Below are 15,052 nucleotides of genomic sequence, written 5' to 3' on the forward strand. Positions count from 1 at the left end.
CCTCTAATGTGTACTTGGTTTAAATGAAGGGAGGGAAAAATAAAAGCAGAGTGTGAGCATCTATGTATGCAGCCCTCATGGCAGAGGCGGTCAAAATGCACTGGAGAAAACTCACAGAGAGAATGGGAGAGAGAAGAAAGCCATTTACTGAATTGAGAAATCATCCTAGGATCCAGAAGCAGCAAGTGCCCTTAGTCTGATCAGTGTAATCTATATTCAGGGCCTCTGTTCCTTATACTTCTTGACCCCAATATTTATGTGAGAGAAGGGGGTGATCAGACTAGATCTGGAAAACTGGGAGAATTTATGTCACCTAAGTCGCCCCAGGTCAGGGGTATAACAATAAGCATAGTGGCCAGAACTAGCTTAAACCACACTCAGAGGGCTGAGGCCTCTGCAACCTTCTTTCCACCCCCAATACATCCTGGGTCCCTTCACTGTACTCAGTTCACATGCCCCTCCAACCCCATCGCGGGAGATGATAGGAACACCAGTTTCATTTTACCTTAACCTGCACCAAGGAGTTCGGAGGTGAGAAAAGAAGGACCTTGAAAAAATAGCCTTAGGGACTTCCCTGCTGGTCCAGTGGTAAAGAATCCATCTTCCAATGCAGGGGACGCGGGTTCAACCCCTGGTCGGGGAACTAGGATCCCACATATCGCGGGGCAACTAAGCCCGCACGCCTCAACAAGAGAGAAAAAAAACCTTCACACCACAACTAGAGAAAGCAAGCCCGTGCGCCGCAATGAAAGATCCCGCAACGAAGATCCTGTGTGCTGCAACTAAGACCTGATGCAGCCCCAAAAATAAAGAAAATAAGTGAATAAAATAAATATTAAAAAAAAAGAAAAGAAAAAAAAAAAACAGCCTCTCCGAGAGCAGTCCTTACTCTTTTCTTCAACCTCTAATACTTATGGTGCCCTGTCCTGAAAATGAAAGAAGACCCTGGAAGGTCCACCAGCACTACCACCTCTTGTACACCAAAAATGAAAAACGTTTGCCTGATCCACATCATAATTTGAAGCACAACTTCCTTAACTTGGTGAGTTTGGGTCTTGTTATCCACAAAGAAGTGAAGTCTGCAATTAGATGCTAATCCTAAATCATCATCATCCCTACCACTCCCGCCATCAGCCTGTTCGAGTGTAAAGAGAGCCGGTTTTAGGGGTACTCTATTGCACTATGTTAGCTTAGATACCCAGAAAACAACACTATGCAGTTAACTTTCTTAGATAAGCAAACCAAAAACAATAAAAAAACGAGCAGTGCCACTGAAAGCCACCCAGGATGGCTGGAGGAACATCCCCGGCTCCACTTAGTGACCTCGGGCTGAGCGGTACAGTTGGCAGGGCTGGGACGGGCTGTGCTCTGGGGAGGAGATAAGACCTGTCCAAGTGCTACCTGATGACTTTCTTTTGGGGTGGAAAAGAGGCCCTTGGTGACGAAACACAGAGGTTTCTTTGGCGAACCCTCTCCCTCCTCACTCGCCTTTACACTTTGAGGTAAAAACATAGAATGTTGAAAAGTCTGTAAGGTACACTTACCCTTATGTTATCATCTGTTTCCATGGTGGCCTGGAGTTTTCCATTCACACTGAATGTACAGAAGAAGCCATTTTCATAGAATATGACACAGTGACCCTCTCTGGAAGCCTGAATGAGTTTTGGTTTCAGGCAGTTTTCAGGACCCTCCAAAGTCCTTAACAAGTCTCCATTCATGGAATGTATGAGACATGGTCCTTCTGAGAAAACAGGAGAAACAAAAGGCAAAATGAAGTTTTTGAATAAGAACAGACAAATGTGACCTGAATCTTGAGCACCATTGAAACAGGATGCCAGTACCATATCATGGTTGTAGAAAGCCTTAAAAAATTATATCTTAGATATCAGTTATTTTGTAAAATCTGCATGCTGGCTAAATCTCACCTTCCACTTGGGAAAGAAGAAAGCCGAGTCATACATGTTCAAGTTCACTTCTCAAGAGACGGGAAGTTACTTTATGAAATTCATTATGCCAAGGGATGATAAAAACCGGAGGAATTCAGAAAGGAACAGGACAAATTACAAATCCTAGAAGAGCTTCCAGGAAGGCTGGGCCTCAGTTAAACACCAGCTGCTGTAAGGCACACAGGGTCCCGATGGTAGCAGCATTGGGGCCTGTGTGGCGAGAACTCATTAAGGCAACTTCGGAAGGCCTAAAACAGCTTCCCTCCCACTGCTTGCTACTTTGCGATGAAAGAAGGTCCCTGGTAGTCCACCTCCTCACCCCCCAGCCCCCAGGGAAATTCATACAGAGATCCTTCTGCCACTTCTCCTTGGCAAACAAGTCTGCCCCCTGCTGTCCCCTAAACCAAGCAGCTTGCATCCACCACTCCCCACTCTCCGGGCTGACCTCCAGGCTGAGATGCTTGAGGAGGATGGAGAAACTGCATCTTGACTGAGTGCCTGCTACATGAAAAGCAAAAGAGGAGCAGGTAACCAAAACTGCTTGTGTGGTGAGTTGGACAAAAGGGGTAAGTAGACTATATGCCCTGCTCCTCTCCGGGCTAAAGTTCTCGTGGCTACATGGAATCATCACGTGTTCCCCACATGACCATTAAAACGTGTCTCTTGGCTTCTTCTTGACCACTCAGGGAGTTGATAGGTTTTTAGTGTTCTCGACATAAATACATAAGGCGGTCTTTGCTCTGCACAGTTCCAGCATGCATGAATTTCAGTTGTCACTCTAAATGACCCCAGTCCCTCAATGCCACAGTTCAGATTTCAGTTATCACAGGAACCGCATAAGGTACACACTTCATGGTCAGCTTGTCAGTCCACAAATCACTATAAATAACAGGTGTGCATCATGATGGGTGACCAACCCCATTACTTCTTTCAAAGTCTGTTAGTGAATGGTCACTGCATGTCTGTGACTCAGCTCATGCACAGACAGCAAACTCTGTAGTTGTGTTGCCTCCTTGTCTCCCAGGGATGGAACTGTATGACATTCTACAAAAATGGATAATCAAAAGAGGGTAGTGGCCAACAAAGATGGATCTGAAGTAAGGAAATGAGAAGTGACAAAGCTGAAAGTAAAATTGGAAGCCAACATAAACGGAGTTATAGAAGGTAGACCTGACCGTGGGAGTGTTGACATCGCTACAGATGCAGCCAGAGGAAGTGAGTGAAGGTGATCTTACTGACATAAGTTCTGTGAAACTTATGGAAAGTGCTGTAACAAACATGAGGATGTCCCAGAAGTGATGTCAGCAAAAATCTCCACATTAAAGGAAACCTAGGAGATATTTCATGACACTGAAAGCACAGAAGATAAAATGTTGGAAGCTGATCCAAACTTAGGAAGGAGTTTGACAACTGGTCAAGGCACAGAGACGATTCTCACTCCTTACCTTAAGTTACACGGAGAGAAGGGGGCAAGCACTTTCCAAGTACTCTTGATGTATTTTTTCACAAAGAAATAAAATACTTTCATTCTTAATGTTTCTAATGTTTTAAATTAGTGTACTACATGTGAGTTTTACTATTTTTCTCATGTCCATACATATGTGTATGTACGCATATGTGTATAAAAGTGAACAAGAGAATTTTTAATGTTTTGATAAAAATTTTTAAAGGCCATGGAACAATCATAAATTTTCCCATTATTTTTCATAATATTTCCCATTGAAATTATTGATTTTTAATATCTTTGCATGGTTTCATCTTGCATGGTCATTTTTATGGTGCTGTACCACCGTGCAAAGTGAGGACAGCCTGTAATATGATAGGTTCATTTTACATGTCCAGTTTGGATCACATACAGTCCAGGAACTCATGTTAGCTCAGGATAAATGAAATCATCGGGTATAAGGGGAAAAAATCCAGTAGTTATAGAATTCTTGCCATCATTGTTACTATTTCATTGTTTTGACCAACTAAATTTTTAAACACCAACATTTGACTCTTGAATAAGTCTCGTTAGCTAGACAAAGTATTATAGTTCAAGACACACATAAGGTGACTCAAAAACTCTACGCTTCTCCCTCAGATAAGCCTAAGAGATATGTGATTACAGTACTTTTTTTGTGTTCAGAGCTCAGTTCAGGGCAGAGAGACAGAGAGATGAATAGACTATTACAGCTGAATAAGCAACGAATTGGAAACAGCTCTGCTCCTGGTCAGATCCTGATTTGTTGTGTGCGCTCTTAGAAAAGCTTGCTGAATATCTTTGGCCTAAATATGTGACGATGCTATAGGACAGACCTCCAGGCCAACCAGCTGAAGAATCTTTCCACCCCATTCTCAGTGCCATCCTGGCCCCTGCCTAGTTCAGAGATTTGGAAAGTAAAGCAGACCGGGTCAGGAGTTTCCATTCAGGTATGAGGTGGAACCCAGCCCAGAGTCCAGAAGGATAAACAAATACACTAAGACTGTCCTTGTTCTCGCCTCACTCTTCAGAGCAATGCTGTGAAACAGGACTTCCCGCAGTGATGGAAATGTTCCCTTTCTGGGCTGTCCAATACGGTAGCCACTAGTCGTAGGTGCATACTGAGCCCCTGCAATGTGGCTAGTGCCACCAGGGAACTGAATTTTAAATTTTATTTCGTTTCAGTTCATGTGAACAGTCCCATGGAGCTAACAGTCACTGTCACAGCACAGCTTTAGAGAAAAAGGCACCAAATTCACCTTTGGTAATTTGCTATTAGAAGACACCAAAAAAAAATGCATCCATTTTTTGAAGGCCCCACAGATTTACCTTTAGAACCACTTAACACGAGGCCGAGCTCAGCGCAGACGGCAGCACAGGTGATCTCAGAGTCATGGCCTGTCAAGATGGCCCGAGGAGTGGTGGTCTCACCTTAAGGAAAGAAAGATTAAACGAACAAATCAATTCAAGTTCATGCAGGGGATGACCTCCCTCTACTCAGATTAAATCATCAGTCATTTGTTCCTGATTCCCATAATGCTTAAATCTTTAATTTATAGTTTGGGAATTTGTCCCCAAATCCTATTTTAGGAATAGATGCAAACTATCTGCTATAGTTTGAGGAACACATGGTGCTGAATTTCTAAGCCTTACGTGATTATCAAGCAACAATAGTTTAAAACAGAACAAAAATAAAACAAAATCTGTATTATAAACTGCCTCAGATACTTTGCAAATACAAATATGAGTCCTTTGATTAAATGATTTTTGGATGGATGATTATAAGGGTAGGGACTGTGGCTTAATTCACATTTCAAAGAAAGGTGGCCTCCTCCTCTCCCCCCTTACCCAGCCCTCCTCTGGGCCAGTGAGACCCCTGTCAGGATGAAGATGGTCTGAACTAGGATTCATGATACTCAAGGCAGCCCCTCTCTTAAATACCTATTGTCTTTCCCAAGCCTATGTGTTATCCTGATGTAAAATCTTACAGAGTATATTTCTCCATGGTTCATTCAAAGAACAGAGGGGGAGTAAAACTATTAGTATTAAATGTAATTCTACTGACAGTGACTGAACATTAGGGGAGGAGGGTGAAGGTGGGACAGAAAAGGACTCTGCAAATCATGGAAGATGTTTCAAAACGTCTTCACAGGTAGAAGAAGTCATCCTGTGCCTCAGTCCCAAACTAAAAGGAAAACTGTGGTTGGCTGTGGGGGCACCCCACCAGGGGCCGGCGCCACGGGGTCCATCTGCGCCGTGCTTCGTGCCAAGCCACAGGGGAAACTGAATTCCATATTTAGCCTGCAGAATACTATTTCCAGACAAACTAGTCCTCTACTTTTATAGTCTCTGGGGACAAGGACACAAAACGCCTTCATGAAGTGGACCAGTGAGCAGGACCCTGTCAGCACTCTGAGATTCCCTTGATTAGGACTGCTTTTATAGTAAGATTGACAAATGACACTGTGTGATCCACAGGGGCAACTATGCCCAGAAAACAGGTCACTACTACCAGCTGTGGAACTCTGTGGGAAAGAAGAACTTGTCATCCTAACCCCATACCCTTGGCTATCCTTGGAACAGTCACCTACCCTGAGGAGAGAGATCTGGCAGATCAGGGAAAATGCAGCAGAAACCTACTGTCCTTGGAAAGGCAAATGCTGCTGGTCCCAAAAATTAACTAGTGGTTTTTACGATGGTCAATGTGTTCTTTGAAATGTCATGCAAATTTCTGTACATGCCTATGTTTTCCTGGGGGGTGGGGAGGGGAAGAAGGAAAGTAGGATTTATTGAATGCGCAGACCAGGAGAGGGCCTCTACTGTGAAGACAGGGCCTGGTTTCTGTGCTTCTGGCCCCGCTGCCTCCAGAGCCTGCAGTTACTTCATGTCTGGTCGTCTCACGTAATTATTACAATGCATTTATTGGACTGCGTGATGCACAGCGGTGTCCCCACAGCGTCCTTCCTCACTCTTGGTGACTCTAGGTACTTCTGAGTGAGACGTGGGTGAAAAGGCATCACATCAAACTCTGTTCCACGTTGGCCGTGCTATGTGCAGTCAGACTCGGAAACTGGCTTGCATGCTTGGTGACCAAGAGAGACCTCAAATGGCACAGTAAAAGGCCAGGGGATAAGTAGAACAAGGGGCTTGGTTTCATTTGATTCACTTTTAAAACTTCTTTGGGGAGAGAAACCCACCTTAAATACAAAGTTTACTTGATATTTTCCAAACCAGAAAGCATTTGTTACAATAGCAGCTATTTTTTTCCCTTAAAAAGCATACAAATTTGGTAAATTTGTTAAGAAAAGAAGCAAATATTACAAACCTATCTGAACTACTTAACTTTCTGCTGGAGATAAGTCTTGCCACAAAAAACAGAAATATTTTTAAAAGTTACCAATACTTCAGCCCCGATTCATGGTCCTCTCCATCCCCCATCCCAAGATGCTCTATATTCCACGAAAATACCATACAATGTTATTTTTGAAATGTCTAGTTATACCTGTTGGCAACTTTTTTAAAATCAAGAATTAAAATCATTAAGATCTAAGGAATATATTTTCAGTGTGATTGTTCCTTTTTTGTTTTCATAAGGTACCATTTTATGGGGGACAAGATTTGTGTTTTAACTTGAATTGTCTTGGAATTCCTCAGTGGAAAATGAGGGTCTGAAGGAAAACTGATGACAACTGAAAGCAATCTAAGTGTAAGCCAAAGTAAACGAAGGACAGATGGATAGTGGGGACACAGAGGACGTTGTCACTTAAGCATGCCAATGCTAATTTTTTGTTTTCTAGATCTAAGAATATTTTCTCAGGGACATGGGGAGGAAGTGAGAGGATTGCTGTCAACTGGATTTCTTTCTTTAATGTAAAACAGTGAAATACTGAGAATTTTCTATGACAATAAAGTTAGAGTTTAGGAAGCCTCACAATTTACCCCATAAAGTGAATTAAGATATAAGCATTCTTTTTTGTAAACTCATAATTAAGATTTTTATAAGTATGCTTTACTTACAAAATAATATTTTCCAGTAATCTACACTGTGCCAATCATTTGCCCCTCCACCAATCAGAAGACACATGTGCATGCTGTTTAATTTCAAAACTGAAAAGAGATTTTCCTTTTCCTAGGACCTGATCTCTAAATAAAGGCCTGTTCAATGCTAGGACTCTGGCTTCAAAGTTTGGCAAAATGTTTTCTAAACCAGGAAGCAGGTTAGACAATCCAGGGAATATGGGGGGAAAAAAGGAGAAAGCAGAAAGGAAAGGGAAGGAAAGGAAAGAGAAAAAACCAAATTGAAAGCATAAGGGTAAACTTATGATCATTGGGTTCTACTCAGGTAACTGGTTCCACAAACACTCACTAGATGTCTAGTAAAAAAAAGATCCTGCTACTGAACTTTCCTCCCCTTTAGGAAACGCACATTAATGGCCTCTAAAAATCCACATACAACAATATGAGAAGAGATATCATTTCCTCTAAGAAAAGCCATTTCCAGTCTTGTTTAAAGACTAAAGTTTGTATTCCCTTTATTATATGCAGTGCAGGTTGGGTGTTCTTTACATTTTCTCATTAAAAAATCTGTTCAAAATAAATAGTTGGATTTTTATAAGTTTCAATAAACGAAATGTTTTATGTATTAAAAGTTCACTACAGAAAATAGAATTCTATGATATGGGATTTAAATCCAACAGGTCCAAACTAATAAGTTCAACAGATATTTTGGGAACCCCTTTGGAATGAAATTATGAAGGGTAGAAGGGTTGATGGGAGGCGGAACACAGGCTTCATATGTGGCTCACAGAATCTATTTATTTCTCCATAGTTACATCCTTATACATCATCCTGCAACACAGCAATAACATCCCACATACCAATAACGATATACATATGTGTCTGTGTATATTTGTTTGCAAAGCCTAGAAACAAAATCTGGGGACCATATAACATTCTGACTGCAGCACCCATCTAAATCTGCCCCTCCCAACTACCTGTCAACCCACAGAGTTAATACCTAGAGGGGAAATCAGCTCAAATAAGACAATACTGTCCATGTATTACTTTTTCAAAGACCCCAAAAGCTATGGGCATCTCTCATTGAAGTCTCTAAACTGAGTAAGGAGCAGGGGAAAAAGTCTTCTGAAAAATATCAGGTTAATTCTTTGATAAAAATTTGCAGTAGTTAATGGATACAAAAAGTCTTTACTTTTGCTTTCTGAGATAGTAGGATCTACCAAAAGCTAGATCATAAAGCAGAACACATTCCCTTAAGAACCTTTTAAAGTCTTACTGCTTGAAAAATCGTCATGGCTTTCAATAAAGCTGAAGAGAAAAATTTATCTTGCTGCTAGTTTAAGGGGCTACACTTCAAACTCTTCTTAAAGAAAAATAAAGAGAAAGAGGATAGACTTCTTGGACTGCTTTGAAAAGCTTGAGCAATTACTTCAAAGGAAAGGGTGTCTTTGTCCGGAGAGCAGGTTTATGACTACTGATGCAAATCCTAACCAAAGGCTGAAAAGGATACTCAGTGCATCTTTATGGATGGCCTTAAAGGAAGATGAACAAGTCAAAGGAGATTAAAGACAGTCCAAATCCTGCCACGAATACCAGGACACACTAGTTTTTACAGATGTGCTTTTCTCAGTACGTAATACCAAATATCAGTTACTAACTTACGGACACCATTGTAACAACCCAACTTGCATTTAAGCAGCACAAGATCTCCCTAATACCCACTTAGCATTTATATTGGACTTATGTTTTAAAATATTACGTGAAATGTTTTACACCATTAGGCAGAAAAACAAACGCTGCTATTAAATGTGTTCCTTTGGTGGCCTCGTAACACTAAGTGTATTTCTCCATCAAATGGACCTGAAAGAAGAGAAGGAGGAAACAGTAATTTCTCTAGTATCTGTTCATAAATATCCAATGAGAAAAATATTTCAAAAGATCTGTCTCCGTTAAGGCAAAGGGGATTAAAAGCTAGGTAAAAATAGACCTGACACGTATTTCTGGCAAACTCTGAGTTACATTTTTAAAAATGAATAAAGTTCTTGGTATTTTTGGCACCGTCTCCTCAGTCTTAATGAAAATTAAATTGCTTTAAAAAGGCACTGCAAAGTTCTCATTAGCAGTTTAAATATGTTATTAGCAGAGAGAGAATCCCCTTCATTCCTTTACCTTTTTCATATCATCTATCATGAAATGAAGGGCAGTTCAACACTTTCCTAGTCTTAGTTTTCTAGAAATGAAATTAGCTCTTCCAATTAATAGTTTAGATGACTCTTGGGACAGAAGTTAACATTTCCCATTTGTCTACTCATTCATTCCTTCACTCCTTCACTTAATAACATTTACTGGGTATGTATTATGTGCAATGCACTGTGGAAACAAGGAGGGGAAAAAATATGACCTTGTATTTGTAAATGGTTTGATTTTTTTTTAATTAATTAATTAATTTATTTATTTTTGGCTGTGTTGGGTCTTCATTTCTGTGCGAGGGCTTTCTCTAGTTGCGGCAAGTGGGGGCCACTCTTCATCGCGGTGCGCGGGCCCCTCACTATCGTGGCCTCTCTTGTTGCGCAGCACAGGCTCCAGACGCGCAGGCTCAGTAGTTGTGGCTCACGGGCTTAGTTGCCCCGCGGCATGTGGGATCTTCCCAGACCAGGGCTCGAACCCGTGTCCCCTGCATTGGCAGGCAGATTCTCAACCACTGCGCCATCAGGGAAGCCCAAATGGTTTGATTTTAAATTGTCATTGGATCAGGTTTTGTTGACCTTACTATAAGCCTGCTAATTATAAATACCTATTATTGGAAAGGTCAAAAAGCTGTACTGAAGTCCAAACTATTTATTACAACTTAATTTTTATATAAAATGAATATTTACCATCAATTAATGAAGTCCTAAAATAAAAACAACCAATATAATTTTCCAGGTTAGTAAAATCTAATACCATCTGACCTCTTAGAGACATAAAACAAAAAAGAAAATCATTTCAATAGAGTACTCATTTTGAAAGAAAATGTAAGTTTAAGGACCTAAATATATAATTAAGTTAGTAAGTATATATAGATTTAAGAAAATCTAGGTGTTATACATGCCAGCCATTTCCTAAAGCTGGATACTTTTGTTTTGCACATGCCTTCTGTTCCACTTTAATTACATTTGATTACTGTAAACATTCATCAACAAAAAAATTCATATGAAAATTGAATACTAAAGTTTCTCAAGTGGCTCACACCATAATGGTAAATCGAGAGAGGAAATGGCTTTTCTGAAGCGGAAATGAGGTTAGTTGTTAAATGTTTCTTAAATCTTTCCACTAACTTCCTAATTTTTCAATGAGAATTATAACACTACATTTTAATTATACAAAGAGAAATTATTTGAGTTTGTTCTATTTATTCCATCTCTACCAACTCTTCCCTCTCCTCTCCTTTCATTATGGCCTTTTTGGTGAAAAAATGTTGATCTGGTTAAACATATACACTGCAGAAAATAAGACATAGCTGCATTTAGGATGTGACAACCAACAGTAAAATTTGGTAGCTTCCTTTTGTAAATACTGTTAGAATTATTAATGCAAGACAATACAATATTGGTACAAAAAACAATAATATTAAGTTCTTGATTTATAACCTTTCTCCTCTTCTATGATATATATATCAATATATCTCATATAAACTTATATATATAAACTTAAAAACATATATACATAAGTTTATGACAATGGAATCATCTTCTAAGACTACATTGGAAAATGGGTTTGTGTGAGTATATACCAACAATTGTATACTTAAAGTATAACCCTAACTTGTGTAATAATATTTAAAAAGTACAAAATCCTATCATGACATATACTGTCTTAAGAACTCAGTACTAACAAAATTATCTCTATATTGTCCTTTGCAAATCCTAAGATGGCTTTAGTGACAAGGTTGTATCAAATTCTCTACAGATGACGATCCAATGAAATCAAATTAAAAATGCTGTACAGTTTAGTGGTTAAGAATGGTGTCTCTGGCCTAGAGTGCCTGGGTTTGAATCCAGGCTACAGCATTGCTAGCTATGCCACCTCCCTTGGGCAAGTTCTCATAGTTCTAGTAAGATCTAGGAACTTCAAGACCCAGGGCAGAAAGTAGAGGCATACTAATACTCTGTCTGTGCCTCAGCTATAAAGCAAGGATAATACCAGGACTACAATGAGGATTAATGAGTTACTACGTGAAGTGTTTAGGATGGTGCCTGGTGTGTAGTGGGCGCTCAATAAGTATAATCTAGTAGTACAAGCAGTAGCAGTATTTTCACCCTCTATTGCAGACCCTCTCTCCAGCAAAAGTATAATATCTGATCCTGTGCCACATAAATGCCAATTAGAGATTGTTCTCATTACTATTGTTTCCAGTCAGGGAGAAAATATACCTTCATTTCTAGAAATTATACTTTGATTTCTCCCATTCCTCCTTTTTTTAGACTTTCCAACCTTCCCTGACAATCCATTTAATTCTGATACAACTAGGGCATGAAGCCTAGAGCAGAAAGGGAAGGTACTTTACAATAATTAGGTATTTTCCTCCCAAATAAAATATCTTTATTGTCTCTTATTAAAATAATACATGCTCATTATAAAACATTCATATAATTTAGTAAATTATGAAGAAGAAAATGAAAAACTGCCTCTAAATTCCACTACCTAAAAACAACCATTGCTAACATTTACTGGTTACCGTTCCAGATTTTTTTCTATATGTAAATATACATAGTAATATTAAATAAATATATGTATATAGTAAATATACATACATACATACAAGGTATACACACACAGGCACAGACACTTAAAATATATCATATTATACATGTAGTTTGGTGATCTTTTACACTTAACAATACAGAGAGCATATCCTTCCACGTCAATATCACAATGCATAATATGTTAATGGCTGTACAGTCTTTCATTGTGTGGGCATATCAAACTTTACTTAACTAATGTACTTCTTTTATCCTACTTTCTTGAGACTTTTTCACTTGCTAATTCCCCACAGACGGTCTTATTTTTGGCTCTAATTCACTGATAGCTCCTGTAGCTGCATATGAGTGTCTAGTAAACATAAACATTATAAAACTCTGCCTCCAAAAAAGAATGCAGATACTTAGAAAAGTTGTTGAAAGGAAATCTTGTTCATATTTTTTGAAAAGTAACATTACCATTCTTATGAATATGAAAACATAACTATTTTTATCTATCTATCCTAAATACTCAAGTCACATAAAATTCTTTGTAATTTGTCCTCCTTAACATTTTTAAGGTTCCTTTGTTAAAGATACATAAGTAAGCCACTAGTGAAAAGTATAGAGGGTTTTCACATCTTTAGCTATTAGAAACATCCTGGATTTGACACCAAAAGCAAAGGCAACAAAAGTAAAAAATAAACAAGTGGGATTACATCAAGCTAAAAAGCTTCTGCACAGCAAAGGAAACCATCAACTAAATGAAAAGGCAACCTATGGAATGGGAGAAAATATTTACAGATCATATCCCTGATAAGGGATTAATATCCAAAACACATAAAAATTCATGTAACTCAATATCAAAAGAACAGTCTAATTTAAAAATGGGCAGAGGCTCTGAACAGACATTTTTTACAATGAAGACATATGGACGGCTAACAAGTACAGGAAAAGGTACTCAACATCACTTATCACCAGGGAAATGCTTACCACAATGAGATACATCTCATACCTGTTAGAATGGCTTTTATCAAAAGGACAAGAAATACCAAGTGTTGATTAAAAAGTGGAGAAAAGGGAACCCCTGTGAACTGTTGGTGGGAATGTAAATTGGTGCAAACACTACGGAAAACAGTATGGAGGTTCCTCAAAAAATTAAAAATATAACTACCACATGATCCAGTAACTCCACTTCTAGGTATTTATCTGAGGGAAATGAAGACACTAATTCAAGAAGATATTTGCACCCCCATGTTCACTGCAACATTATTCACAATTGTGAATGAACATTATTCACAATGGACAATGGACATGGAAACAACCTAAGTGTCCACTGATAGATGAATGGATAAACAAAATGCTACACACACACACACACACACACGATGGAATATTATTCATCCACAAAAAAGAAGGAAATCTTGCCATTTGTGACAACATGGATACACCTTAAGGGCATTATGCTACGTGAAATAAGTCAGACAGAGAAAGACAAATACTCTATGATCTCACTTACATGTAGAATTAAAAAAAAAAAACAACCCACCAAACTCATAGATACAGAGAACAGACTGCCAGAGGTGTTTGCCAGAGGTAGGGAGTGGGCGAAATGGGCAAAGATGGTCAAAAGGTACAAACTCCCACTTATAAAGTGAATAAGTCCTGGGGATGTAATGTACAGCATGGTGATTATAGTTAATAATACTGTATTGTATATTTGAAAGTTGCTGAGAGAGTAGATCCTAAAAGTTCTCAGCATTGGAAAAAAGTGTGTAACTGTGTGGTGATCGTTTTGTAATACATACAAATATCAAATCATGATGTTGTGCCCCTGAAACTCAAATAATGTTATGTGTCAATTATATCTCAATTAAAAAAAAAAAGAAAAAGAAACGTCCTGACCCTGCTCACCCTAAGGAAATAAAGCAATCTCTCAGTTGTAGAAAGTTACAAGCTATGAGAAGAAAAGCTAAAAAGCTCAACGGTCATGAAGACCTCAGCTAGGAGAGGCAGAAAGAATTCTAAGGATTTTTTTTCCTACCTAAAAACACTTCAAATCCAAAATATGAAGTCTGACCAAACCTCTTTGAATGTGAAAAAAATTACTTTTAAAAACAGGGCAACTGTAAAAGAAATCATCAGAGGCATTTAATACTTAGTTTCATATAAAAATGGGTCTCTTTTCATGAATTCTCAGGACTATCTAAAGTACAACACGAGGTACACATGCACAAAGTTGTCATATAGTTTCTCTAAAGAAGCAAACTCTTTGGAAGGTGGTAAAGTCAGTCTAACATGCTGTTCCAGGAGGTCTTCAGTAAACGAATCCTTAGTAGTTCTACAGTAATCTCCCTCTCACTCTTTCTCTCTCTCACATGCAACATTCCAAAAGCAGAAGGCTCCCGATTTTAGGCTTAAAAAAGGAAGGGGGGTGAGGAAGCAGCTTGCAATTTCAGAGTATATTCAGTCTCAATTAAATGAAAGAAGACACATTTACCATTTTCTTCGAGAGACTATACTTAGTTGACTAGAGAGAATCTGTACCTTCTAACTAATGGTTAATTCCGGCCATTGTTTGAAATTAAATTTCCTATCTGAGCATAAAGTATTAGACAATTTTCTTTGATGTTGCACTATTAAAGCCTACATATGAAGATACTCAGTTCCAATTTGAGGGCATAAATCATCAGTTCTTCTGTTCCCATATTTATATGGTCAGAGCCTATGGGCTGAATGGTCTAGTCATTTTTTTCTGCAACTAAACAAGGTAAATAAATGTGATATATTGGCACATCAGCCCACCACTCTGCATATGGTGCACATTAAGGTTGTATTCATTTGCCATATGAATATAATTCCTTTTACCACATCTACTATTAGTTACAAGCAGTAAATACAGAGTTGTT

At 38.8% G+C, this 15,052-nt stretch overlaps 1 protein-coding gene and 1 long non-coding RNA gene across 5 annotated transcripts in view; one reads left to right on the plus strand and one right to left on the minus strand.

Annotated features, from left to right (window-relative positions):
* LRBA (LPS responsive beige-like anchor protein) overlaps positions 1-15,052 on the minus strand; it is a 735,668-nt gene that overhangs the window by 8,580 nt on the left and 712,036 nt on the right. For 3 of the 4 annotated variants that reach the window (XM_082388949.1, XM_082388948.1, XM_082388951.1), the window contains exons 54-55: positions 4,738-4,839; positions 1,545-1,741 (exon numbers count right to left, since the gene is read on the minus strand). In XM_082388949.1, coding sequence (XP_082245075.1) covers positions 1,545-1,741; positions 4,738-4,839 — 299 coding nt within the window. The remainder of the gene's footprint in view (positions 1-1,544; positions 1,742-4,737; positions 4,840-15,052) is intronic. The other variant, XM_082388950.1, reaches the window with a different exon arrangement.
* LOC309627260 lies at positions 4,846-13,901 on the plus strand. Its single transcript, XR_014243637.1, has 2 exons — positions 4,846-9,835; positions 10,144-13,901. It is a non-coding gene; the product is annotated as an uncharacterized lncRNA (long non-coding RNA).

This window comes from Balaenoptera borealis, assembly GCF_965194805.1.
Source record: "Balaenoptera borealis genome assembly, chromosome: 4".
Lineage (NCBI taxonomy): Eukaryota > Metazoa > Chordata > Mammalia > Artiodactyla > Balaenopteridae > Balaenoptera > Balaenoptera borealis.